This window comes from Meriones unguiculatus, chromosome 6, assembly GCF_030254825.1.
Source record: "Meriones unguiculatus strain TT.TT164.6M chromosome 6, Bangor_MerUng_6.1, whole genome shotgun sequence".
Taxonomy (NCBI): domain Eukaryota; kingdom Metazoa; phylum Chordata; class Mammalia; order Rodentia; family Muridae; genus Meriones; species Meriones unguiculatus.
Genome location: NC_083354.1, coordinates 101056401 through 101083222, shown reverse-complemented (window position 1 = coordinate 101083222; position 26822 = coordinate 101056401). Strand labels below are relative to the sequence as shown.

Here is a 26822-nt window from a genome sequence, read left to right as displayed (position 1 = left end):
ACCCAGCTATACCACTGCTAGGTATATACCCAAAGCTCGTTCAAGTACACAAAAGGGATACTTGCTCAACCATGTTTATAGCAGCTTTATTTGTAATAGCCAGAACCTGGAAACAACCCAGATGTCCATCAACGGAGGAATGAGTACAGAAATTGTGGTATTTTTACACAATGGAATACTACTCAGCAATCAAAAAGGAGGAAATCATGAAATTTGCAGGCAAATGGTGGGATCTAGAAAAGATCATCCTGAGTGAAATATCCCAGAAGGAGAAAGACAAACATGGGATATACTCACTTATATAGACCTATAAGATATGATAAACATAATGAAATCTATATACCTAAAAAAGATAATCAATTGAGCGGACATGGGGTAAGATGATCAATCCTCGTTTAGAAAGACAGATGGGATGTGCATTGAACGTATGACAGGAGTCTACTGAGTGCATCTGAAAGATTCTAACTAGCAGTGTTTTCAAAGCAAAGACTCATGACCAAACCTTTGGCAGAGTACAGGGAATCATAAGAAAGAAGGGGAGTTAGTTTGATGGGGAAAGGATAGAAGCTCCACAAGGACCAAATATATCTGGGCACAGGGTCTTTTCTGAGACTGACATTCAACCAAGGACCATGTATGGATATAACCTAGAACCTCCACTCAGATGTAGCCTGTGGTAGCTCAGTAACCAATTGGTTTCCCACAGTGAGGGGAACAAGGACTATTTCTAACAGGAACTCAATGACTGGCTCTTTGGTCTCCCCACCCCCGAAGGGAGGAGCAGTCCTGTTAGGCCACAGAGGAGGGCTTTGCAGCCAGTCCTGAAGATACCTGATAAAACAGGATCAGATGAATGGGGAGGAGGTCCCCCCCCCATCAGTGGACTTGGAAAGGGGCATGGTGGAGATGAGGGAGGGAGGGAGGGACTGGGAGGGAATGAGGGATCGGGACACGGCTGGGATACAGAGTTAATAAAATGTAACTGATAAAAAAATAATAATAAAATAAAAAAAGAAAAAAAATTAGGATGAAATAACTATTTAAGTCATACACATTTTATTATGATAAGTAATTACTAGTATTTTTTCTATATATGCAAAATCAAATACAGAGATGCTGTGTATCATGTTGATATAAGAAAATAAACATCATAATGTAAGATTTAGAAAGAAAACTAATTTTATTCAGAAAAGCAGCATGCTGTATTGGATTCTGATAAGTAATTTGACAAAGAAACCAAAGACATTTAAGAGGTTATTTCTTCTGTTCAATTCCTTTTATTAAGGAAGAGTCAGCAACAACAACAAAAAGACCATATATGTTTGGGATACATGCTGTGATTGTGGACACATCTTTGCGCTGTGAAAGCACACACTCAGTTGTGTGTCCTATAATAACACACTGGGTTTGCCTAAGACGATTCTCTGAATTACATGCCACGGAGTCTATGGATGTCCATTTCCTTAGCATCGTTGACTGGATCTTTAGTTTGTTCCTTTAGTGCTGTCATATTTCCCTCATTACTCGTGGTTTTGTGGTATTCTGGTAGTATCCAATTGCTGGTGTAGGAGGTTGGCTTTGGCAGGGGAAACCCTTTCTTTCTGAGTGGAATGACAGTCCAGTAGTTCAACTGCCGGCGGTGGTGGTGAGCTTGTTTCCAGGCTTCTTGGGCTCTCTGGCCCACTGTTGAGGTCAGTGTTCAGGCCTGTTCTAGGATCCAACTTGAAGCCTGGGTCTTCCAGGGTGATATGGTGATGCGGTGGCCTGGAACAAGATGGCACTTATGATCACTATTGTTGCTGGTTTGTGTTAAGTAGCATCTTATTCCACTAAGGAATGGAGGCATGGTATGACAGCAAGTGCTAAACAAATGACACATTAGAGCAAGCAGTCCCTTAGTTGAGACTACATCAGGTAAGGGCCATCTGCTATAGACAAGCAGCAAAAGGGTTCAAACGGTGTCTGCAAAGTCTGAGGCCAACCAATCAAAAACAGCCTAAAAACCTGTGGCTTCAAAACTTAGGAGAAATGAGTGATTTTTATCTTATTTTAAATTTTCTAGAGTGCCTTCAGTCACAGCATGTTTGGTTCTCCTGAAAAGCCTGAGCATTGCTGAGGACAGCTGGTGCACCTGGACTGCTGTTCACTGTTCTCAGCATCTTCGCTGAGCCTGGCATAGAATGTCAATGCATGAATGAAAAAAAAAAGTGATTTGGTCAAAGTCATCAGTGTAGAGAAATTTGATACCAACTTGGCCTTATTACTGCCAAAAAATCCTTTATTTCTTTTATAAACTTAGCTTCCATCAAACACCTGGGATACACTTGCAGAGTTAGTGATTCCCAAGAGAAAAAATAAAGGGGTTTTCAGAAGTCATTTATCTTTTTTTTTAATTTTTTATTTAACTTTTATTAATTACACTTTATTCATTTTGTATCCCCCATAAGCCCCTCCCTTTTCTCCCCATCCCACCCTCCCTCCCCTTTCTGCATGCATGCCCCTCCCCAAGTCCACTGATAGGGGAGGTCCTCCTCTCCTTCTTTCTGATCTTAGTCTATCAGTTCTCATCAGAAGTCATTGATCTTTTTAGTAGAAATAGTAGTATGTATCTCAAAACACAAGTTTCAAGTGCATCTGCATAGAAAATAATAAAGAATAATATAATGTTTCTTTAAGTCGGGTAGGTATTGGCATTTTTTTTCTATAATGGAGCAAATAGCACATATTTTCCTTTTTTTTTAACTCTGTATTATCTCTTACAGTTTCCCAGCCCTGCCAATTTGACACAAAACCCACAAAAACTATCAGTTAACATGTTAGTTAATGGATGTGTCTGTGTTGGATACAGTTGCAGGAGATGATATGAGCAAGCAAAAATGTTCATGGTCCATTCTGTTTTTACAATCTGATGATTTGAAATCACTCTGGGATTGTCAGTGTCCAATCAGCCTAGGATTGCCGGAAATAAAATACTGAGACTAACAGAAAGGAAAGTTTCCTGTCTGAAAACACAAAATGTTACTTAGTTTTAAACAAAATATTTTTGGTTTGAAAACTCTTGTGTCTGTCCTGGTATATCCATCAAAGAAAAGAACAAGTCTCAAATACCTCTACATGCTCTTGGGGAAACGAGAGACTTCATATCTAGTTACCATACAGGAATGAGGGAAAAAGATCAGCAGAAAAATGTAGACATGCTAAAGGGAGGAGCCGGCTTTCTCCCTGGTGGCGTAAGGCACTGAGATGTTTGGGTGTTTTCTAAAGTGCTGGGGTGTCATCAGAGACACACTGTAAGGTGATTTGTTTCAAAGTGGCATCAACAATGAAGCTTCAGAGTAAAAGTGGGGTCTCTCACAGTCACAGCCACCATTCTTTTGTGGTTAGAGAGCAATTAAGAAGTGGGAGGAGTTAAAGCAATTGATTATTTTACTCCTGGGAACCTTCACACACACACCCACACACACACACACACACACACACGCATATATCTTATACATAGAGTGTGTATATAATTATTTATAGTCAGTTTCAAATGTGGTTTTGGTCCATTCATTCACACCTTTCCATTTTGGAGAGGAAAGCGAGAATCTTAAAATGCCTTCTGAGATCTTACTTTTCAACAATTATGATTCCTCTGGGGACCACAGTTGGATTAACAGCTTTTCTTACAGCTAGTAGGAAGATAAACCATCCCGCCACAGCGGGAAAGAAGGACCCTTGCTAACTATTCTCACGAGAAACTGCATTGGATTTGCAAAACTGACAGACACAGTCTCAAAGCATTCCTTTGATCTCCTGGAACCACGGCGTCACCCTGAGGCACAATCCAGGACCGTTTTCCAACACTGCTTCTTATTTGACCTCACACTTTTATTGTGGCTTTACACACTCTGTGGCAAGACATGAAAACACAGAGAGACACAGGATCTTCCACAGCTCCCAGCGCAGTCTGAGAGACTGCCAATCAGTCACAAGACTTATACTTTGATTTTGACTGTTGACTTGTTTCTTGGACATGAAACCTCCGCCAGTTAGGATTGCTGTTGAGAGTCACACGAACAGTTCAGATTCCACCTTGGCCATTTTCAGACGCTCATTTCCAAAGTCTTAACGAGGGTGTGTGTCCTGTATGTCATAAGTGTTTTCTTTTTTTCCTTCTCCTTAAAGTGGGACAATAGACTATGACCTGCTGTTTTTTGTTTGTTTGTTTGTTTGTTTTGTTTTGTTTTTTTTCTTCAGCAAGTTTCTGCTGAAAATCTTTATGGACCAAAGGGCATTTAGTCTACACTTGTGTGAATTTTGACAGGACTTAAAGGAGAAAGATTTCATTATCTGAGGAGTACCCTCTTTGTCACTCAAAAAGGGTCCACATTAAGCCACAGGGACACAAATCGATGGTTTTCACTTAATTTTGCCTTTAGTAACTGTAAAACAAACACACTAAATCCCTTCGAACCTTTCCATGTGTGCAGTTTGAATGACTTGCCTTCTCCTTGGCATAGGTGTGGGTTTGCTCTGGGGGACAACATTCCCCAAAGTCTTCATGGTACAAGATAGCAAAATTGCATATTAGCATAAGCTGACAGGTCACAGCTGGGGACAGTCACCGAGAGCCTTGGCTCCAGGGCCTTAGCCAATGTTGCCCAAAGCAATGGTCCCCTATATTAGTATAAATTTCCAACTTCTTCCTCAAAGTCTGAGTTTCTTCAGTATACTACCTATTTCCAGAATGTTTCGGTTGTGGACTGTTTTGCCACTGAAAAGCACTTACTGCCACCTTGGAAAGCCCAGCCTACCAGTTTCCTCTCTAACTGCTACTAGGTTCCTAAACCAATGCCGAATATTTCAGTTTGGTGCAGAACATTATTTATGTATGGCAACTTTAAGACTAGTCTTAGATTTTATTTAGAGATATGGGTCTGTCTTAGTTAGGGTTTCCACTGTTGATAAAACACCATGGCCAAAAGCAACCTGCTGAGGGATGGGTTTATTTCATCTTACACTGCCAGATAACAGTCTGCCACTGAAGAAATTAAGGGCAGGAACTCAACTCAGAAACCTGGAGGTAGGAACAAAAGCACAGGCCATGGAGGAATGCTGCTTACTGGCTTGCTCAGCCAGCTTTCTCATACAATCCAAGATCACTTGCTCAGGGGTTACACTGCCTCCCACATCAGTCACTCATTAACCAAGAAAATGCACCACAGACTTGTGTACAGGCAAATCTTATGGAGGCATTCTCTCAGTTGGGAGTTCCCCTTCTCAGATGACTTTAGTTTAGGTCAACTTGATACAGGGTGGTTTGTAGGTATGTAGGTCTGTAGGTCTGTGTACCATGTACATGCCTGGTGTCTGTGGAAGCCAGAAGAAAGATTTGATCACCTAGTACTGGAGTTACAGATGATGGTGAGCTACCACATGGGTGCTGGAAATTGAAACCAGGCCGTTCAGAAGAGCAGCCAATGCTCTTAACCCTGAGCCATCTCTCTGGCTCCTATGTATAGTAAATTTTATATCCATAAAGTTAGTGTAGATTCCCAGCACTCAGCTAGGCAGAGGTAGGCAGCTCGCTGTGAGTTCGAGGCCAACCTGATCTACAAAGCAAGTCCAGGACAATCAAGGCTACAGACAGAAACCCTGTTTCAAAAAACAAAAACAAACAAACAAAAAAAGAAACAACTATAACAAAAAAGTTAGTGTAGATTATGCTGAGATACCAAATACTATAAAAGTAGTGTCTTAAAAATTGAAAGAAATTTCTCCTTGAGGACACATGTCATTATGTTTTAGGTTCATGTTTATTCATTTCAACCCCTCAGGGACTTAGGGGTCTTAAGATTTTATTGACCAAAAGGAAACATTTAATTGGGGCTGGCTTATAGTTCAGAGTTTAGTCCATCATCATCTTGGGAGAAAGCACAAAGACAGACATGCCGCTGGAGAGGTAGCTGAGAGTTCTACAACTGGGTCCTCAGGCAGCAGGAAGAGAGTGAGACACACTTCCTCCAACAAGGCCACACCTACTCCAGCAAGGCCACACCCCTTAATAATATCACTCCTTATGCTCATGAAGGCCAATAACATTCAAATTACCACACCAAGTTTAACATGTAGTGTCTTAAATATTGAATGCTGCTATTGCTAAAAGCAAAGTGACCTGTGAAAGCTTGCACACTAACAATTAAATGGAAACTCCAGGGGTCTCATGAACCCCTTTACTCTATACCAGACTCACTGGCCAGTCCTGTGTCCCCACTAAAGAGGTGTACTAACACGTTGGCTGCATCATTAGCAAAAATATTCAGATAAAACAGAGTTGAACTCAAAACGTAATCCTTATAACGTCACTGCTCGGAACTGTACTGGAACTGTCACTCAACATAGATTCAGTTAGTCTCTAGTTTGGATAGAGGCAAAGGTTATGGAAAAGATCAATTTGAATTGTAAAGCTATTACTTTATTTACAATTTTATGAAGTACATAAAATTCTTCCTTTCGTTCTCCTCTTCTCCTTCTTCTTTACATCAAACATCATCGTAATCATTTTTTAATTATTATTTGAGGGCATGTGGAGGTTAAAGGGCAATGTTGTGGAATCACTTCCTCCTTCCACCTTTGGGCAGGTTCCAGCAATTGTCAGACTTTGGGGACAATTGTTTTTATCATGCCCATCTCACTGCCTTGAAGGATGTAGAATTCTATGTAGGCATCTATGACTTGGCAGCTTCAATGATAGTGGAAAAAACACAGTAGGTTTATGTCGCTTTCCATCCAAATCTAAGCCAAGTAGCTTCCCTTGGTGAAAGTCAGTAGGCTGGTAACTTTTCTCTACTGCTCCTCTATCCCAAGACTATTGCCCTCATCCTTATCCACACGCCCACATGCCCACCCACATTCTAGACAGCAGAAATGAATAGAAAAAACTATGCATTATGAAATGAAAAAAAAAAGTGCAAAGTACCAGAAAAGGATGATAAGCTTATTCAGGAAATCTTGGAAATAACCAATTTTTAATTTAGTGTTCTTAGGAGACATCTCACTTTAATTTCATGGACACACTGTCTCTCTTCCATTCAGACGAGGATGTGTTTAAGATGAGACTGATTAACCAATCATAGCTCTGCTAGGCAGAAAGCAGGCCTGTTTTCTGCACATCAGGAATGGGCTGCCTTCCAATTCCAATGCCAAGATGTGGGTCTTCCACATTTGAAAATTACTATGAGGCCTCACTGTGACAGTGCTCTTCTGTGCTTTCACTAAATCTCTTCGTTTTTGGGACAGATGCTTATAATATGGAATCTTCACTTCCCATTTTGTCTTCTGGTCTTTTCTTCAAATATTGGGGCACACATTTGGAAAATTATATCAAGAAGGTTTGCATTCCCAAACCTACTCATTGCATCTCAAATGACCAAATTACCCCCCCCCCTTTTTTTTCCTTTTTTTAATTGTGAAGGCCTATAGAGATGTTCTTTGGACTAGAAGTTGGGGCCCAAATTTCCACCCTTGTGTGCCCTGTGAAGTTCCTTAAGGGAGATGTATGCCTTCAACATACCAAGGTCAATAACAATGGCTTAGGCAAAGAACTTGCCTGCATTTTCTTCAAGCGAAAATCTCAAATAACAAGCTAAAGTTTCCTGTCATGGAGACTCATACATAGGTTAAACTTGGAGAGAATCACAGGAATGTAGAAATCTTCCTACACCAAAAGGCAACTTTTGCCTAGGAGGACATAGAGTCAGGAAATATGGTGGTTGGACTGGCTGATCTGAAGCATACAGAAAAGGTGGGAAAAGGTTCTGGAAATTTCCAGGAGACCAGTGGAAGGCTCCAGCTTGACTGTGTGACTCTGAGCCATGCCTGAGGTGGCTCTGTGGAGGCAGGGAGTGAGCTGGTACCGGGACAACTTGTTTTCCTCTCTTCCTGGCTCATGAGTATATTTGGCTCCAACTCAGGAAGAGGCTAAAACTCTTTAAAATTATCTCAGAGATCTCTCTGTGTGTCAGGAAGAGGCTGAAAATCTGTAACCCTGTCTCATAGATCTCCTGTGTGCCTTTGGAGTCCAGGATAAAGTGATTACAAAGCTCATAGCTCATCCTCCATTCATCTCCCCCAGTCTGCTAATATGCTGTCGCCCCTTTCCTCTCACTCACCTCAGACTCGCTATCATCGATGGCGTCGGAACAGAAGGAGCACCACGCTTGGAGTCAGAAAACTAATCGTGTGTGATGTGGGACATTGTCTTACCTTCATCAGTCATAATATAATATCCCAGTTTGTGAAATAGAAATTGTAGACCACACCAGTAGTCAGAGAGCCTGAGAAAGAGATGAGGGGGATCAAGAGTTCAAGTCATCCTCAGTAACATACCTTGGGCTAGGTGAGACACTGAATGGTGAGACAGCTCAGTCAGCTTACCTTCAAAGTGTGAGGACCTCAATTTTATTAATAGTGTGACCTAGAAAAATAAAGACATCTTTGCTGGTATGCACTTCTAGTGCATTGCTGGAGAGATGAGAGAGGAGAATCTCCAAGTCCCATCAGCTAGCCTACAGGACTGGATTTAGCCCAGAGAGAGAACCTGCTTCAAATACAGGATAGATGTTATCTGAGGAACAGCCAAGGCTGTCTTCAGCTTCCACATACACATACATGCTAACACATGCACACACATACATGTTCATGCACGGATAGATACACACACAAGTAAAACCAAACACCTAAAGTTAAAACCTTTGTCTCTCAATCATGGTGTAGCAAATGGATATGATTATGACAGTATAATATAAATCGTAATTGGTTAAACAGAAGTTGGCTCTTATCATTTTGTTTTGGCATGGGAAAATACATTGATTCTAGACTGTATATTTATTGGATGATTTAAAATGCAGAAATATAATAGTAAAAGAGCTCAATGACTTCAATGTCTCTAACTGTTGGCAGGATAAATCATGTCTTCAGAATGGAATCCTGGACCCCAACTTGCTTGCCAGTCACAAGGAAGATTCTTTTTTCAGTGCAGAGTAGATTTCAATGGAGCCTGAGCGTCTGATTTCCTAAAACCTCTTTGGTGATGTCTGACCTGCTGGTTGTAGGGCCAGCTTGAGTGGAGGAGAAGGGGGTCAAGAGAAGAGGCAATATAGGTGGGGGTGATTGGCCTGGCCCTTCCTCTTTGCTGACTTTCTTGTATTCGTCATGACTGGTACAATGACTGCTGAGTGCCATAACGTTTAAGAAATCTTCCTGCTGAAAACCAGACAGGGTTTGTCCTCACTTGAACATCTTCCTCGGAGAATATATCTAGTGCAAGAAAAACAGAAGAAGTTGTGGCCTGACTTAGGGCATGTTAGTGCTGCCATGGCCTTCGACCTACCTGGTAGGAAAGTTTAGTTTGTAAAAAAAAAATAAAATAAAACATGTATTCTGCCAGCTGGGATGTTATCCAGTGATGACAAAAACCATTATTCTTCTGTGGCCTTAGCTGTATTTAGCGTGTACTCCTGGGACTCCCTAGTTTGACATGCCTTGATTGGACATTGTGAACTAACATCCTTGTCATCTACATTCAGAGCCAAATGACTTCCTTTTGGCATTGGCGCGTCCATTTGGTGGCTTGCCATCATATTATGCATTGTTCAGAATAATTTTCCATGTTGCTCAGACTGATTTCCTTGATTTACAGCTATTTGTAAAGGCTGGCTCTCAGCAGGGGGGAAGGTAGAGAAGTCAGGAAGAAAATAGCATTATGACCAACGAGCAGCCAGAGGTGGTCTAGTGACGCACAGCTCTATGACCAGATTCTAACGTGTGATGGCAAAACATCTTAAATATTCTGTATGCCTACTGCAGGGACTCAGGGACGCTACTGTGATTGGTACCACGGCCACTTGGTTAAGACTTTGACTAGGTTACCACGCTTGGTTTGCCAGACTCTTGACTTAAGTGATGACTGGGAACTCCAGTGTCTCCTCACAATGGAAGCCACTCGCCCGACTTTTTAATATAATGTCAGAAAGAAATTTACTTCGTTGAAGGAATTTCAGCTATATAGTGAGAACTCTAACCTAGCTCTGACTTTTATTATAGAGGTTTAAATGCTGTGGGGACTATTAGGAAACAATGCCTGGAAGTTTGATTCTATACTAACCTTCCATGTTTTTGTTTGTTTGCTGTTTGGCTGGTTTTTTAGAGCGTTTTTTAAGGTTCCTGTCTGATGGCAGTCCCTCAGCAGATGAGTGTCTGTGTTCAGGATGGTGACTAACAGTCTGCTCTGTTGCTGTGGGGCAGAAGTGGTTGTGCCCACATATTTGAGTTTTGTTGTTGTTTGTTTGTTGTTTTTGTTCTTCTTTTGTTTCTGCTTTGGAATATTGCCTTCCCTAGAAAGGGCTTTTAACAGTTGTAAAAATTTCCTAGTCTTCCAGTCTGTAATGACTCAGAAATCAGGTGCTAATCTTTACTCAGTCCATTATCACAGCTTCACCGGGCGTCTGCTTTTAACTTCAAGGAACTCAGAATGTGGGGCTGTGCAGACACGTTTGTCTCAAGGAAGGTCTGGTGGCGATGCTGTTCCGCTGACTTCATGTGCTGCCAAGTACACGTTCACTCTGCAGTGGAAAGACACTTCTAAAGCAATTAGAGGTTGAGAAAGCATTTAAAAATCTTCTGTAATATAAAAGCTTCTGGATGAACTCATCAGACTTGTCCTGTCACCCGTATATGAAGCGACAGTTGAAAGTGGAAACGGTTGATTTTTAATGAGTTTTCTTTTTGTTGAGATCTCCTAGTCTTAATATTTTTTTTGTGACTTGTGTATAAATAGAATTAGACACCAAAACCTTTTTTTTTTCTTAAAATAAAACACTGCCTGGGAAAAGAGCTTAGTGGTAAGGTGCTTGTCCAGCATGGCATAGTCATTGCATGTACATAATTACAAACGGTAGGCATGTTCATTATTTTTATAAAGGTTTACTTACACGTGTATGCCTGTGTCCGTGTACGTGAAAATGTGTGTGTGCCAGCCAAGGTCAGAAGAGCCTGTCAGACCCTCCAGGTGGTTGTGAAACTGGGAACTGGAGCCCTGACCAGCCCTGACCACTGGACAAGCAACCAGTGACACTCATTCTTAACCCCTGAGCCATCTGTCCAACCCCAGCATGAATATTAGTCCAAAGAGGTGAACACAACTATGCATGTTTTTTTTATAGTATTATTTCACTTAGATATACATTGAGTTAGTCTTTCCATGTAAGTGTTAACAACTCTCAGACTTGGGAACAAATGGCAGAGAAGCCTATTTAATGTATCAAAGCAGACCTGGGAGCCAGGTTCTCTCAGCATCCCTTAGTCCCTACCTATTACAGAGTATGGTTGGCAGGCCCTGCCCTCTACCCACAACTCTCCAACCCTGCCTTTCCCAGAGGCTCTTTCCTGTATAATCCAGTCATTTCGGTTACCTGCCCCCTTTTCCTCTTTTGCCTTCTTAACTGTGAATCTGGTTCCCCTCTCTCCCCTTCTCCTTTCATGGCTCAGGGTCATGTCTACTCTGCACTCTCCTAGATGTCCCTGCTTCTGGCTATGCTCTCCCTTTTATATACAATAAACTTTTCTCTCCACCATACCTAGGAGAAGTCATGTTTTTTTTAAAATTGTTTCTTTTTTATTATTATTATTCGGTAAGTATTGATTTATGCCATTAATATCAGTATAGTCTGCTTAGTGCTTGTGGCTTCGAGACATGAGCCCACAGCTTCCTGCTCCTGCAGCCATGCCTTCCTTCCACCGTCATGGACTCTAACCATAAATAAACTCTTCTTTAAGTTGTCCTGGTCACAATGTTTTATAATAGTGACGTTTAAGTAACTACTACAAGCAGCTGAAACAAGTTGCTATTAAATGGATTTATTGCGTTTCAAGATCTTACCCCGTTGATACAGCATAGTGTTTTCCAGAGAATGGGCTCTGTAAGGCTTGGGTGTAGTTTTTAATTCTTTTCGAGAGAGGTTCTACATGTATCTCAATCAATAGAGTACCTGTCTAGTAAACACAGAGTCCTTTGTTCAGTCCCCAGCACCCCATAAAACTGAGCCTGGAAACACACGCCTATGATTTCAGCACTCAGAAAGTGAAGGCAACAAGAACACAGACTTTTTATTTTAATAATCAATTTATTTATTTACTTCACAACCTGATCCCATCCTCCCTCCCTCTTCTTCTCACTCACCCTCCCCTATTCCTCAGATAAGGGGAGCCCTCCCCCATCTCAGGTCATTCAGTCAAAGCAGGACTAAGGACATCCACTTTCCCTGTAGCCTGGCAGTCGAGCTCAGGAGTAGTGATCAGAAAGCAGACAAGAAGATCACAAACTTAAGGTCATGTTTTATGACATAGGTTGACTCTATAGGTCACATGGGTCAAGGGAATTCTTGCTATTATAAGACATAAGTTTTTCTGTAAACAAAGTTTATGAAATGGTTTTTCATATTCCAGCAAACTGAAAGTTTACAGATAGGAAACAAGCCATGCCAGCCTCACACTAAGACTTCAAGTATGGCTTGTTACTATTTTAATATTTTTCTTTTTGTTGAAAATGGATTTTTTTTTACCCACATAATATATCCTGATTACAGTTTATCCTCCCTCTATTCTGTCCAGTTCTTCCCCACCTCCCCTCTTATGTCTCTCATTAGAAAACACACAGGCTTCTAAAGGATAATAATATAATAAAATGTAATAAACAAGATAAAACAAAAACTAACAAACCAGAATGGGACAAAACTAAAAAAAAAAAAAAAAAAAAAAACAGTAGGAAAAAAGCCCAAGAGAAGACCCAAGAAACAGAGGGCCACTCATTTGCCCATAAAAACATTAAATTGGAAACCATAATACAGGCAAAGGACCTACAGGGTAGAAAGAGAGAAGGGTAAATATATAATACATATAGATGAAGTAAAATGATAAAATAAATTTTTAAAAAGGAAAAGCCCTGACATGACACTATGGGGTAAGGAACCTCCAAAGACACCCTTGAGTTCATTGCATGCTGGCCATCTACTGTGGGGCATGGAGCCTACCATTAAGAGTAGCTTGTTTCCCCAGTCAGACTCTCTTGGAGGAAACTAAATTTTTCATTTGCAAGTGGTTATCAATTGGAGGTTGGTTCTGGGTTGGGGATGCAGGCATGTGTCTGATTCTTCTGTCATCTCTAGGCCCCACCTGATGCAGATCTGTACCAACCCTGTGCCAGCTGCCTCAGTCCCTGACTTCATACGTCATGTTAACTTAAAAGTATTTTCTTCAAAGAGCAGGCCAATCAGTTCATGTCAGAGACAGCCCCCATTCCCATTACTATGGAACCCACTTGGACACTGAATTGCCATGGGCTACATCTGTGCAGGGGTTCTAGGTTATCTCCTTGCATGGTCCTTGGTTGGAGTATCAGTCTTAGGAAAGACCCCTGTGCTCAGATTTTTTGGTTCTGTTGCTCTCCTTGTGGAGCTCCTGTCCTCTCCAGATCTTACTATTTCCCACTTCTTTCATAAGAGTCCCTGCATTCTGCCCAAAGGTTGGCCATAAGTCTCAGATGAACCGATTGGCCTGCTCTTCGATCACCTCCCCGTGAGGGAGGAGCAGCCTTTCCAGGCCACAGAGAAAGACAATGCAGACACTCCTGATGAAACCTAATAGACTAGGATCAGAAGGAAGGAAAAGAAGACCTCCCCTATCAGTGGCCTTGGGGAGGGGCATGGGTGGAGAACGGAGAGTGAGGGAGGGATTGGGAGGGGAGGAGGGAAGGAGCTACAGGGGGGATACAAAGTGAATAAAATGTAATTAATAAAAAAAATTAGAAAAAAAAGTATTTTCTTAGTATTTCTGTCTCCTGGGGCTCTTGTACTTTTTCTGCCTTCTCTTCCCCTGGGTTCCCTGAGCCAAGGGGAGGGATTTGATGGAATCATCCAGTTAGGTTTCTCACTATCAGCACAATAACTGGCTCCGGGTCTCTGTATTTGTTCCCATCTGCTGCAGGAGGAAGCTTCTCTGGTGATGGCTGAACACTGATCTATGAAAATGGCAGAATATCATTAGGAGTCATTTTATTGCTACTTTTTTTGTTGTTTTGTTCATTTTTTTAAAATTTATTTCTGTTTTGGTGTTTGGCTTTGTCCTAGGTCCCGCGGCCATCTAGTCTCAGGTTTTTGGTTACTCAAACAGTACTGGGGATGAGTTCCATCTCATGGACTGGGACTTAAATCAAATCAGATATTGGCTGGTTACTCCCACAAGTTTTACGCCATCTTTGCCTTAGAATATCCTGCAGGCAGGACACCATTATAGATCAAAGGGTTTGTGGCTGAGTTAGTGTTTATGCTTCTCCTTCTGTTTCATATTTGAAATATCTTTAAAAGGATATTGTCTCTATAATGGGAAAGCTTCAAAGCAAGGTTAGCTAATGCCACTACAACTGCTGACTCTCAGCTGCTGAGACATCAAGATTCCAGGGTGAGGGGCTCCTCTCCACACTCCTTTAACTTTCCCTGTCTTTCTGTCCGGCCTCTGCCTCATCATCTCCCTTCTCTGCTGTTGCTTCAGTCTGGCTCTACCTGTCCAATTCACACTGTAATTTGCCTAGCAGCATACTTCTTCAAGGCAGGTCTAACATGCTGACAGTCACTCTGTGGAAGTAATGTGGTATTTCATGGTGTTCAGTGGGGCGGGAGGTGTTAAGTGGTGTCCTTCTCAAACTTTCTGAAGTATGTTCTGCAAACAATGGCTCTAATGATTTACAGTTTGATGAGGCTCTCTTCTCCACTCTCTCCAGAGAGGGGAGCCTCCTTTCACACAGACTTCTATGTTCCTGGCTCCTGGCTGAGGAGTTAGTTATTTCTCCCCTTTGTTTCATTAACACCCAGGGCCTTGCTGGTCACCGAGAACAGACAAAATGCTTCAGTTTGTGCATATCCTGACCATGGGATGAGCTGACTAAAACTCTCCCATCTTGTCTTGGCATTAATCACTAAAGAAAAAAAAAACTAATTACAAGAGGTCAAGATTAATAGCACAATAGTGCCAAATGCCAAAGTATTCACATCATCCCAGATTCCAACAAGGCTTCAAATGCCAACAATATTTGGCATTATAGGTGTGAAATTCAGCCAGTCATGGGAATAGCTTTAAAACCTTTTCAGGAGAGAAAGAAAACCAACAGTTCTCTCATGGGTTGGCGGGTTTATTCTGTCTCAGCAAGCAAACTGAAACGGTTATATTCTAGTTTACTGAGAGAGGAGTTTAGGCTCCAGGGCAAACTGCCCACCCAAATCCACACACATACAACCAGGACCTGATAACTTCATGACTCCCTTGGTGAATGAAAAAAAAAGAAAAGATAGCCAAAAGTTCATTCCATGCTGAATATTTTGAGTAATTACCTTTGTGAACTGCGCTAGAATATGAGTTGTTTTGCAAAGACCCGGTGTCTCTCTAAATCTGTGTTCCCCTGCTGTCCCACATTTGTGAAGCTTCACTTTTGTATATGACAATCGCATGACCTCCTGTGGAAACAGCACAGATAATAAATAGCTGTTTCCCGAAAAAAGAACTTGGAGGCATCTCACACATGCATGATCAGTGCTACTGTCTGTACCTGCAGTTACTTAATTTTACACTCGAAACCTTTGTTACTCTTGATTTTAGTGGCCTTTCACTGAGTCTGAGTTGACATTTTTAAGTCTCAGAAGACTTTGGTGCAGTGGCTCTCAGATGGCCACATGCTAGGACCCCCTGGGGAGTTCAAACTAGTGTTAAAAAGTAATTGGGAGGTCATTAGTCTGAGATGAACTCCAGTGCTCTGAGTGCCTACATAAGCAAGCCAAAAACAACTCAGAGAACAAGGCAAACTGCAGCATAAAGCTAATCACAAGCCACCCATGCCCTGGAGCGCAGCTCAGTGATAGAATGATTGCCCAGTCGGCACATGCTGGAAAGACCTCAGCACTGCACAAACAAACCCAACTTCTAGAAGCATTACCTTCTAGCTGGAGACTGCCCACTTTAGTCCATCTTTTTTTTTTTTTTCTCTCTGTCTCTCTCCTGAAAACAGCTCAGGAGAAAAAAAAGCTTTTCCCTTTTCCCCCTCAGCTAGGTTGGCCCAGCCTGGTTCATGAACGGGGGTTTGCCCAATAAATGTGTTGAAACTACTGGTCTGCCTGTGTTGCCTTTTAACCACTGTGATGCTTAGATCTCACTCGTCACCCATGGAGGGTGGGGTGGGGGATATTCCATGGATTTTTTATTTTACTTTTTTTTTTAGATTTCTTTTTAGCTAGGTGTATGTGTGAGTTTATTCGATGTGCTTTCAGGTGCTTTGGGGTTATTATAGTCAGTTGTACTACCTGAGGTGGGTGCTGGAAACTGAATCCTCTGGAAGAGCAACAAGCGTTTTTAACTGTTTGAGCTATTTCTTCAGCACCCTGATGGATATAATCTGGGTACTCAGATGCTTGGCAGCTCCCACATGATTCTAATGTGCAACCATGCTCACAGAGATGCTACATGGACTAGGAGTCAGCCTAAGAACTAAGCTGAAGTGAGTTTATCAATTACGGAGTAAATCTCTAGTCAGAATTCTTCGAAGTAGCCTCAGCAACATTAAACTGCAACTCTTATATGAAAATCTAAGAAGCGGAAAAGGCAGCTCAGTAAACAGGAAAGCATGCATATGGCTGTTCAGAACCATCCGTAACTCACATTATAGGAGATCTGACTCCCTCATCTGACCTCTGAGGGCACGAGGATTCATGTGGTGCACATACACACACGCAGGCAAAACACTCAAAATAAATAAAATAAAAGTTTTTAAAAAAGAAAATCTAAGTGTTATTCTACATCTCCGCAAAGGTGTGCTCGTGAGGTATGATACTGTGTCTCTGCAAGGGCCTGCTAGTGAGTAGTTCAAACCAGTTCCCTAAGAAGCAAAATCCCGTTGGCTTGTGCTGGCTTTTCTGATGTGAATACCAAACTACCAGTCCTTTCTAGCAACTGGCTGGCAAGTTTCCTCAAATCAATTATCAGCCTTTTAAAAATTTTGTTTTGGAGATGGGGTTTCACTATGTATCAAATGGTCTGGCCTCACCTTTTCCATTTCCCCTCCTCTTCCTCTTAAATGCTGGATTGTAGACATGGCCCCCATGCCTTTCTCTAACCATCGGCCCCAGGTCAATATTGGCCAGTTCCTTGACAGGATAACATCTTAAAAACATAGACCAAATACATCAGCCATTATACAATTGACGGTGGATAATTATTCTTTTGGAATAGGCATTTATTTAGGTCACATTTAGGTTGGAGTATCTAATCACCAACTCCCATTTTAAATATTTCAACTTTAAGTGCTTGTTTGCATGTACGTCAATTAACTTTAACATGATTCTTGGTTTTTGTCTGAAGAGTATTCTTGACTTTTTCAGTTGAAGTACAGATTACTTAAAACATCTGTAGTACTATGATCTTCTTTTTTTTTCTTTCATTTTGAACAATATGTTCTATTTGAACATCATATGCATCATGGGATAAATAAAAGCAGAGCAGCCGGGAATGGTTTTATGAGCTTGTAATCTCAGTCCTCTAGAGCCAAGGCAAAAGGATAGTGAGTTGAAACCAGACTAAACTAAAACACAGAACCATATCTCAAGACAGACAGACAGACAGACAAATTAATTAATTAATTAATGTGAAAGTAATAGAAAATACTTCTGTAACGCCTTTTCATTTCTAAATACTAGCCTAAGCACCTTACTGTGTTAGCTTATTTATTTTTCACAACTCTTTGAAGTATGTTTTCTCACGCACTTATTTTTAGACTGAGAAACTTCTGTGTGTGTGTGCATGCATGTGTGTGTGTGTGTGTGTGTGTGTGTGTGTGTGTGTCCCCATCCAAGACCACAGCTGGTATAGAGGGATCGGAAACTTCAACTAAATCAGCCACGACAATATGATATAAAAAATACAAGGCGATCAAAATTATATGTTGCACCAATTTTTAAATATGATGGATCCTGAGTGTTAGTCTGATGTTTGTGTTAGCTGGATTTCCATGTCAGTGACAAACTCCTAACATAAGCCAACTTCAAAGAGGGAAGTGCTGCTTTGGGGTCACAGTTTTGGAGGTTTGGATCCATTGGATGTGTGTCTCATTGGCAAGGCAGAACATCATGGCGGGTAGAGTGTAGAGGACCAAAACAGCTCCACCCCATGGTGGCTGGGAAGCAAAGAAAGTGAGAAAGGCCCAGAAGCTCAGTACACTGAGGTTAAATCATATACATACAAGTCATTACCCAAAATGTCATGTATTTTTCAAGGACAGAGATACCTTAATGACTGAAGTATCTTCCACTAGGCCCTACCTACCTCCTAATAGTGCCATGAGCTGAGAACTCAGACTTTAGTGGACGGACCTTTGGAGGCCAGAGGACATTCAAACCTTAAGTGTTCTCCTCAAATTCATAATCTTGAAATCTTAATTCCCCGGTCTGATAGTTTTAGGAAATAATTATCTCCCGTGAACAAGTAATACCCTGCCTGAAAGGGACTTGTGCCTTATAAAAGAGGCCCGTGGGAGGCCATTCTCTTTTCTCACTATGTGAGGAAGCAGACAAATGACGCATTTGTCAGTGGGGAAACAGGCCCTACACCTAGGACAAAACTCCAGGACCTCGACCCTTGGGAACAGTGCAAGGTGTGTTTCTGCTGTGGTTATGACATAGGGGATTTTCTGCAATACCTGAAATGGGCTTGGATACAAGGTTTTCCCCACCCCACGCCCTTTCTGGCTGTTGAGAAATCTTTTTTAAATTTAGCAACATTTACAACCTTTTGAAATGATTATTTTCTCTTCCTCATTAGTAACGTCATACTTTTCCTGTTATGAAAGTAAAAAGTACCCAGGGCTTTTGTATAACAGGGTAATTTTATTTATTGACGGATACATTTTATGGCAAGTCATGTTACCATAAACCTCTAAAACTAAGAGCACAGTTCCAAATCTTCCCCCCCACCCACTGTAGGTTTCCCTGGCAGGAGACAAAAAACAAAAATGCAAGGCTAATAATGCCCACTAGAAACTTGAACTGAAGACGCAGAGGCAGAGGAAGGCTTGCACAGAGCACCTTCTTTGGAAAGAATTTTAAACTTACAAGGGAGTTGGGAGAAGCCTGTTAATTGGTAGAAAACAAACATATGAGAAACAAAGTAATTCATAGAAAACAAACATGTCTTTCATTCAGATTACGCTATTGCCTGATTGCACCCCGTTTTCTTTGTCACGCTCTATGAACGCGTATGTGTGCACATACAAACACACTCATATACTGTTCTGAAAACTTGAGGTTAAATCATATACATACAAGTCATTACCCAAAATGTCATGTATTTTTCAAGGATTGAGATAGCCTTTCCATTAATCGCAGTTCACTATAATCCAATCCCCCATGTGTTCTCTAACTCACGGACCGACCTAATGTTGTGCTTTGCCATATTTACTATAGCTCTCCTACAAGACACATCAGGATCATTCACTGCAGATAGCTGCCATGTATTTTCAGTATAATGGAGTTTGGAAGGTTCCCACAACCTCTCTACCTTTTATGACATTGACATTTGGAAGAATTCAATCAACACCTGCCTTCAGTTTTTAAATACAACAATCCCCACTTAGAATTTCTTATGAAAGAAGGGAGAGATAGAAAGATCTGGAGTGGACAGGGGCTCCACAAGGAGAGAAAAAAATAATCTGGGCACAGGGGTCCTTTCTGAGACTGATACTCCAACCAAGGACCATGCATGGAGATAACCTAGAACCCCTGCTCAAATTTAGCCCCTGGCAGCTCAGTGTCCAAGTGGGTTTTCTTAGTAATGGGAACAGGGGCTGTCTCTGACCCGAATTCAGAGGCTGGCTCTTTGATCACCTCTTCCTGGGAGGGCAGCCATACCAGGCCACAGAGAAAGACAATGCAGCCAGTCCTGATGAGACCTGATAGGCTAGGGTCAGAGGGAAGGGGAGGAGGACCTCCCCTATCAGTGGACTTGGGGAGGAACATGGGAGGAGAATAGGGAGGGAGAGTAGGATTGGGAGGGGATGAGGGAGGGGGCTACAGCTTGGATACAAAGTGAATAAACTGTAATTAATAAACGATAAATAAATTTTTAAAAAGAATTTCTTGGTTGTTTCCTCATGATTATTCTCACACGTGTATCCACAAATACACTGTTCAATAGATGACATCACTTCCTTTGCAGGGCACATTGCTTATCTACTCTTCATTGGTGAGGTTTATTTTGACTTCCTGGTCAAATGGCTGTTTGGTTTTGACATCAGATCTGCTTCTTTTGTTTGTTTGTTTGTTTGTTCCTTGTGTGAGAACACTTTCAGACCGTGATGTCATCAGCAACTCGACAGGATTTGGAATCAGCACTGACCAGACAAAATAAATAAATAAATCCTCCCCCACATTGTTTATATCAGGGGTTCTGTCACACTGACCAAGTGTGACTAATAGTTTTTAAGCTCTATGTATGTTTATAAGTAGATACAACTGTACATGTACAACTTCATGTGTATGCATGTGATGCCTGCATGTACCTAACATGTGATTAAATATGTATAGACATGATTAGGGTCTCCTAGTTTTGTCTCCCCAGAGAGCTTAGAAGTACAAATAAATACCTTAGGAATATGAGCACACCTAGCACTCAGGGATTGGTCTCTATTGCCACTTCTCACTAAAAGGAACCAAAGTCCTCCAGAGACATTGCTGTTTCCATACCAGAACAGAATAGGATTTATTTTCTCTGGCAGTTTCAGAAGTCAGACTTCAAAAGGTTTAGTTAGTTACCTTAGTTCTGGGCCTGAGATGCCACAGAACAATGTCACAACTGGACTATAAGGCAGAGGGAACCCAAACTCTGGGAAGAGAGGAAGTGTAAGAAAAGGAAGGAGATGTGGGACAACCTTTCAAGGCATGCGTAGTGGAAGTTTTGCTTTCTTTAAAAACTCAGTTATGCTATATAAGCACGCTTTTGTTTTCATCCAAAGTGTGGGATATGGGACTGCTTTAGTCTGTTCACAACTGATAATGGCTTTCTGAGGCTCAGAGAGGGGGTGTGTTCTTTGCCAGCTGGAGATAGTTTAACTCTGAGGACTCTGAGAGGGCAATACCAGCGCCCAGAGAGAGAAAAGGGCAATTTGAAAGGATGCTTCAAGGAGACAGTCAGAGAGGAAGAAGGCTTCTGGTTTGGTGGACTGCAGCCCTGACAACTGAGATTGGTATTCCCCCAGAGAACCTGACGTCCCTAATCAGCTGGAAGTAGTCAAGGAGAACTCTGCCCCCTGTCCCCATTAACCTTCTTTCTCTCCTACTGGTGTTAGGGTGTTGGAAGGGATTGGGGTGGAGTGGGGGAAAAGAGGCATAAGAAACCAAAATAAAATAAAGTAGATGAAAAGTAGCGTCTACAGGCATGACTCCAGTGATCTTTCTCCATCTAGACCCCACCTGCTAATTATTATTATTATTATTTTTACCATCTCCCAAGATAACACCGCCAGCTAAGGGACCAGGATTTCAACACATGAGACTGTAAGAGACATTGCATTATTCACACCATGACAGAAACTGTGGATTTACAAGGATTCCACTGCATTTCTCAATGTTTCTTTCTGCATTCTTTCAATCTGTATTAGTATTTTCCTTTTTCCACTGTGAACATCTGATTGCCATGAACAGTCACACAATTATCATTTACACAATCACATGTTCTAGTTTCATTCTTACACCAGCACAGTAGTTCCTCATTTTTGCTTATCAAAGGTTACTGAATACAATAATTTTATGACTAATTATTTACCTAACAGAAAACAGGCCATATGTTTACGAGGTCTTGTGCGAGAATGTAACGGCTTTATTCATCATGTACATACACTGGTTACAACCCAGTTGTCTCAAGAGAAGGATGGATAACTAAAAAGATACAGTGATGCAATGGAATAATCCTCAGTAATTAAAAAAAAATTACTACTACATGGGACAATGATGATGAACCCGAAAAACATCATGCTAAGTTTTAAAAGGCAAATAGAAATGAATGCACGAGGTCTGGTTCTATTTTAGGTAAAACTAATCTAGGACCAAATCAGTATCATCCTTGTTTCTGGTGTCTTGAGGCAGAGCAAAATATTACCTGGGGAGGGAGATGAGGAAGCTATCTGAGAATGAGGAAATGTGTTAACCTCAATTGGAAAGCACAGGTACATACGTACATGTACTCGTCATAACAGTTCGGTGTCCATAATAGCTGTGTATCTCCTTGTTTGTAGATTACAAAGCTTTGGCTGAAATGGAATAGAGGCTGCTCCAGTTTGCTGAAAGTAGAACTCCCCCCCCAATGTAACCCAGATCCTCTTCTTGTTTTGTCTATTTGTGATTTCCCCTGCCTCATAACTGTGCAGACCTCTGGAGACATTTATTACTGTTCAGAACAATGCTCTTACTTTTTTGTGTGTATTTGATTTCTTCTTTTTACCATTATTTCAAACAGTACGATCAACAGCCCAGGTTGTCACTTAGCAGACAGCGATTTTTATGGGATGTCTTTGTGTCTGGTCAATACAGAAGGATACATAGTGAAGACATGGATGAAAATGGAAAATGTCTAAATTAACATTTTAGGTTAATCCTCAATTTAAACCTTTGCCTATAGGACATATTATGACAAATGCAAAAACCAGACTGCAGTGTCCTCCGGTCTTGCTGAATGATTTCCATTCTTAGGCGAGCACAACGATTTTCTCAGACCTTCTCATAAATTCTGGTGCAGACCACACCCTTCATCTTACATTCCTTAAAAGAGGATACAAGTCAGAGAGCAGGACATTTGCAATAAAATAGCTCTTTGCAACAAACTTGTAAGATTACATTTAGAAAGGAATAAAATATCTATATGCCAATTCTCTGGCTAGTCACAATTATGATCACTGAAATTTGTGAAAAACTTTTAAAAATCAATCTCATACTATCCATAATTTTTTTATTAAGCGGAAGTTTTGTGCATAGTTCAAGTGCCTTTAAATCCAAGAAAATTTTCACAGTTATAATGCTTGAAGTTGGTTGTCAGCTTTGTGGGAGCTAGAACCATCCATCACATAGACAAAACAAACCTCCCAGCACATCTGTGAGGGAGTACCTACACTGGGTTAAGTGAGGTGGAGAGACCTGAAGACCTGACATATGCTAAATCAGAGAGGTGCCATTCCACGGCCTGTGGCCTTAGACTAGGACAGAGGAAGTAGCCTGGCATTAATGTCCACCCTTCCTTGCGTCCTGATGTTCATGACCACCAGCCTGAAGCAGCTTTCCTGCTCTCCTTGGTATCTCCTCTAGCTGCAGGTCAAAATTAGTTCTTATTTCTGAAGACGCTCTTTTAGCTTGTTTTGATCACGAGGAGAATAGTGACTAATATAAAAAAGTGTTTTTCATGTTTGCCTTACCCAGAGAGCAGTCAAATACATTTCCTAAGAGATTTGTCTGAGCTGACCTAGAATGAGGTCCCCATGTTATAACTGACCCTATGTCCATCTATTGTCCAGTAAGAGCTAAGACACATCACACTAAAAGAAATATTCACACAGTAGAGGACTGTGTGTATATTCAGTGTGTTTTCATTGCTGAGCACTGAGCCACTGTCTTGACATTTCCTTAGAGTCTACCTTGTGGACTCTTTCCTCATTCTGATCTGCTAAGTAAAAAAGGTCTCCAGAGCTTAGGGCTCAGATTGCATTTTTTGATATTAGTGTAAGTTCTTAAGGACTCCTGAGAGTAAAGCGCTTTTACTACAAACATTCTATAATTGAGCCTGTCAGGGTTATATTTTACTTTTTTGGTTGTAAGTTTAAACAAATGACATTTATCCATATTTTCATTAACTTTATTATTTATAGATAATACTACTTAAAAATCTTGACCTGATATATGTAAGACTCAAACATAATTTTTTTTAACATGGCTTTCCACTTAAGAACTAACTGACTTTATTCTTGGCATTATTGCCAATTTGTATTCTAAATAACAAGAATCATTTTGAAAGACTCATAATTGATGTATTTGTACGGCATCATTTCTGTCTTGAGAACTGGGAAGATTCTTACCACGATCATTTTCCCATCCAGCAACTTTCTCTTTATGGTTGTCTCTTTACCATTCCACTTCTGCACTTGCTTCAGGCAGCCTCTCTCCAGCGTCACGATGCTCTGCAAAGACAAGTTCGTGTCGTTGGCTTGCCTCAACTTCTGTGACCTGTGTCTCAACAAGTCACATTCATTCTCTCCCTGCCCCCTGTAAATCCTAGAAGAAATAATCCTGGCTCTCGATAGTCAAAGGAACAACTTTCAGGGAAAAATATGACATATTACCTTGGTTTTCCTGTTGTCAGCTGTGGTTTCTTCAAACTCCTGGCCCAGCTTGAAGGAGATCTCCGTGTTTTTAAAGGCACTTTCAGTTCTTATGGTCAGATAATCCCCCTTCTTGCTGATGATCACATTGGGCTTAGCCAGATTTCCCAGTTTTCTGTTGGCTAACCCCACACCTGAAAAGCAAGGCAAGGTCAGATTGTGTAGGGATATACAGCATGTCTGAGGGACAGTGGTGGCGGTGTTCTGTGTTCAGCGGTACCTTCAATCAGTAGATTGAAGGACTTCCTACCAAGGGCTTCCTTGTACGTTTCCCCAGTGAGAGAAAATGCATGTTAGTGACACAAACATGTTAGTGTAGTCTTACAACAGTGATGCCTATATATTGCAAAATAAAACTATTCATCTGCAGGAGTTCAATTTGTCCACTTGGCCATACCCAATGCTACCCTCAGCATAAACTAACTTATTTCAGATTTGTATGAAGCATTAAAGACATTTTAATTTGTATTTGCAAACATTATAGCTTCTTTCAATGAGATTATCTCCCCACAGACACACCTTTCTGTAATATTTTCTCTGTCAACAGGGAGCTATGGATATACAGAACAACCCCCATCAGATCCTTGGTAGAATCTCATTTCTGACATTTCGTAGTTCTGAAATATGCCTGGTGAAAACACAAAACCAAACAAACTGTCCATCACCCTTTTCCGTCTGTAGTTACTCTTTCAACCCTGGGATGTGCAGATTTAGTGTGACTGAGTTCAGACTCACTGTAGTCAACCAGTTCTTTGATAGCAGATAGCAGAACTTCCACAGGTTACAAAACCCTCATCTAGGAAATGTTTTATTTGTCAAGCTTCACACACTTACACTGTTATTTGATAATGGACAAACTCAAGGCAGAGAAAGAAAAATAATTTTTAGTTTGGATAAAGATTAAAATTTTAAGTTGTCATTTCCTGGTATTTAACTCTTAACCTTATGTGCACATTAATTTCTATGAAACTGCCTTTCAGAAAATCCCAGAATATGGATTTACTTAAATTCTAATATTTTTTTCTGCAAATCTCCAGTGACGAACCTGTGAACCTGCCTTCAAGTTCTATGCATTTAAATAGCTTCATTTAAGTTAAGTTCTAACAATTTAGTACCAACAAAGTGGAAGTAAATTTTATGAATGACACAGAGATTGCATTTCAGCCCACACAACATTCCACAGACTCCTGTGGGGGGAAAACATTAAAGAGAAATCTTGTGCATCTTTCTTTAAAGGGACAATCGCTGTGGAGTATTTCTCACCCAGAGCTTTCATGTAGTCGTCAAAGTGCTCGCTGGAGACAAGTTTCCAGGTGCCCAGGAATTTGTTGCTCATTGTGATGGATGAGGGAACTCAGCACAGCTTCTGTGGGATGCGGGAGATGCTCATGAAATGCTGAGACCTTACGCAGATCTTTTCAAAGAAACCCAAAGCATGTGACTCATGCTGAGAACCAATGGGGAAAGGCGGTGGCAAGGACTGGGTGGTGAATGGCTCTTAAGTCATAAGCTGCCTATCCATGGGTGGAAGAAACCACCACATAATGTCCCTGTGTTTCCAAAGCCATTAAAATAACTGAAATTATTCTTTGAATCTTTAAAACGTCTTTTTTTGTTGATCTTACATTGATAGGAGTGTTTAAGTTCTTTTATATAGTATACAATCGTGCGTGTGTGTATGTGTGCGTACACGCATGTGCGTGTGCTTGTGTGTAGGTACCTTGCTGACTTTATGCCTGATTCTGCACAATTAAGATTTTTTTCATAATCTTTTATTGATTATGTAGAAATTTCATATAATGCACCCCAGTCACACTCACTTCTAGTCCTTCCTCGTCTGCCCCCACCCTTATGAGTTCTCCTCCCCGAAGAAGAAGAAGAAGAAGAAGAAGAAGAAGAAGAAGAAGAAGAAGAAGAAGAAGAAGAAGAAGAAGAAGTCCAATTTGTGTTACTCATATACTCCCTGGAGCATCCTTATCATAATTTTTTAAGAGTTCTCTTCGATGGCTTTCTATCTAGGCTGTTACTTTTTGGGGGGATGAGGGGATGCGGGGGTAGGGGTTGTCACAGAAGTTTTTAAAGGAGGAGAAAGCCTGTGAGCATTGTATCAAGAGTCTCAAATATGCTGTGGGAGAGAAAAGGAGGGCTGCAGTGTGAGGACACATTCAGAGGTGAGGGAGGCTTGGCATAGTTGGCATGTTCTGCGCAGGCCGAGTAGGCAGACAAGAAGGTCAGTCTGTCACAGCAGAGCACAGAAGCTGTATTCAAGCATCAGGATGAGAAGCAGCCCGGCGGCATGCCCTTTGACCACAGCTGAGATTTCATCTCCTTT

The 26822-nt window shown here is 41.2% G+C and overlaps 1 protein-coding gene across 1 annotated transcript; it reads right to left on the bottom strand.

Moving 5' to 3' along the window:
- Positions 1 to 21930: 21930 nt before the first annotated feature.
- Positions 21931 to 26007, bottom strand: LOC110553638 (myelin P2 protein). Its single transcript, XM_021645656.2, has 4 exons — positions 25754 to 26007; positions 24452 to 24624; positions 24188 to 24289; positions 21931 to 22883 (listed from the first exon to the last, which is right to left on the bottom strand). Exons 1-4 carry the CDS (start codon positions 25824 to 25826, stop codon positions 22833 to 22835), a joined length of 399 nt encoding a protein of 132 aa, XP_021501331.1. The 5' UTR covers positions 25827 to 26007; the 3' UTR covers positions 21931 to 22832.
- Positions 26008 to 26822: the final 815 nt, after the last annotated feature.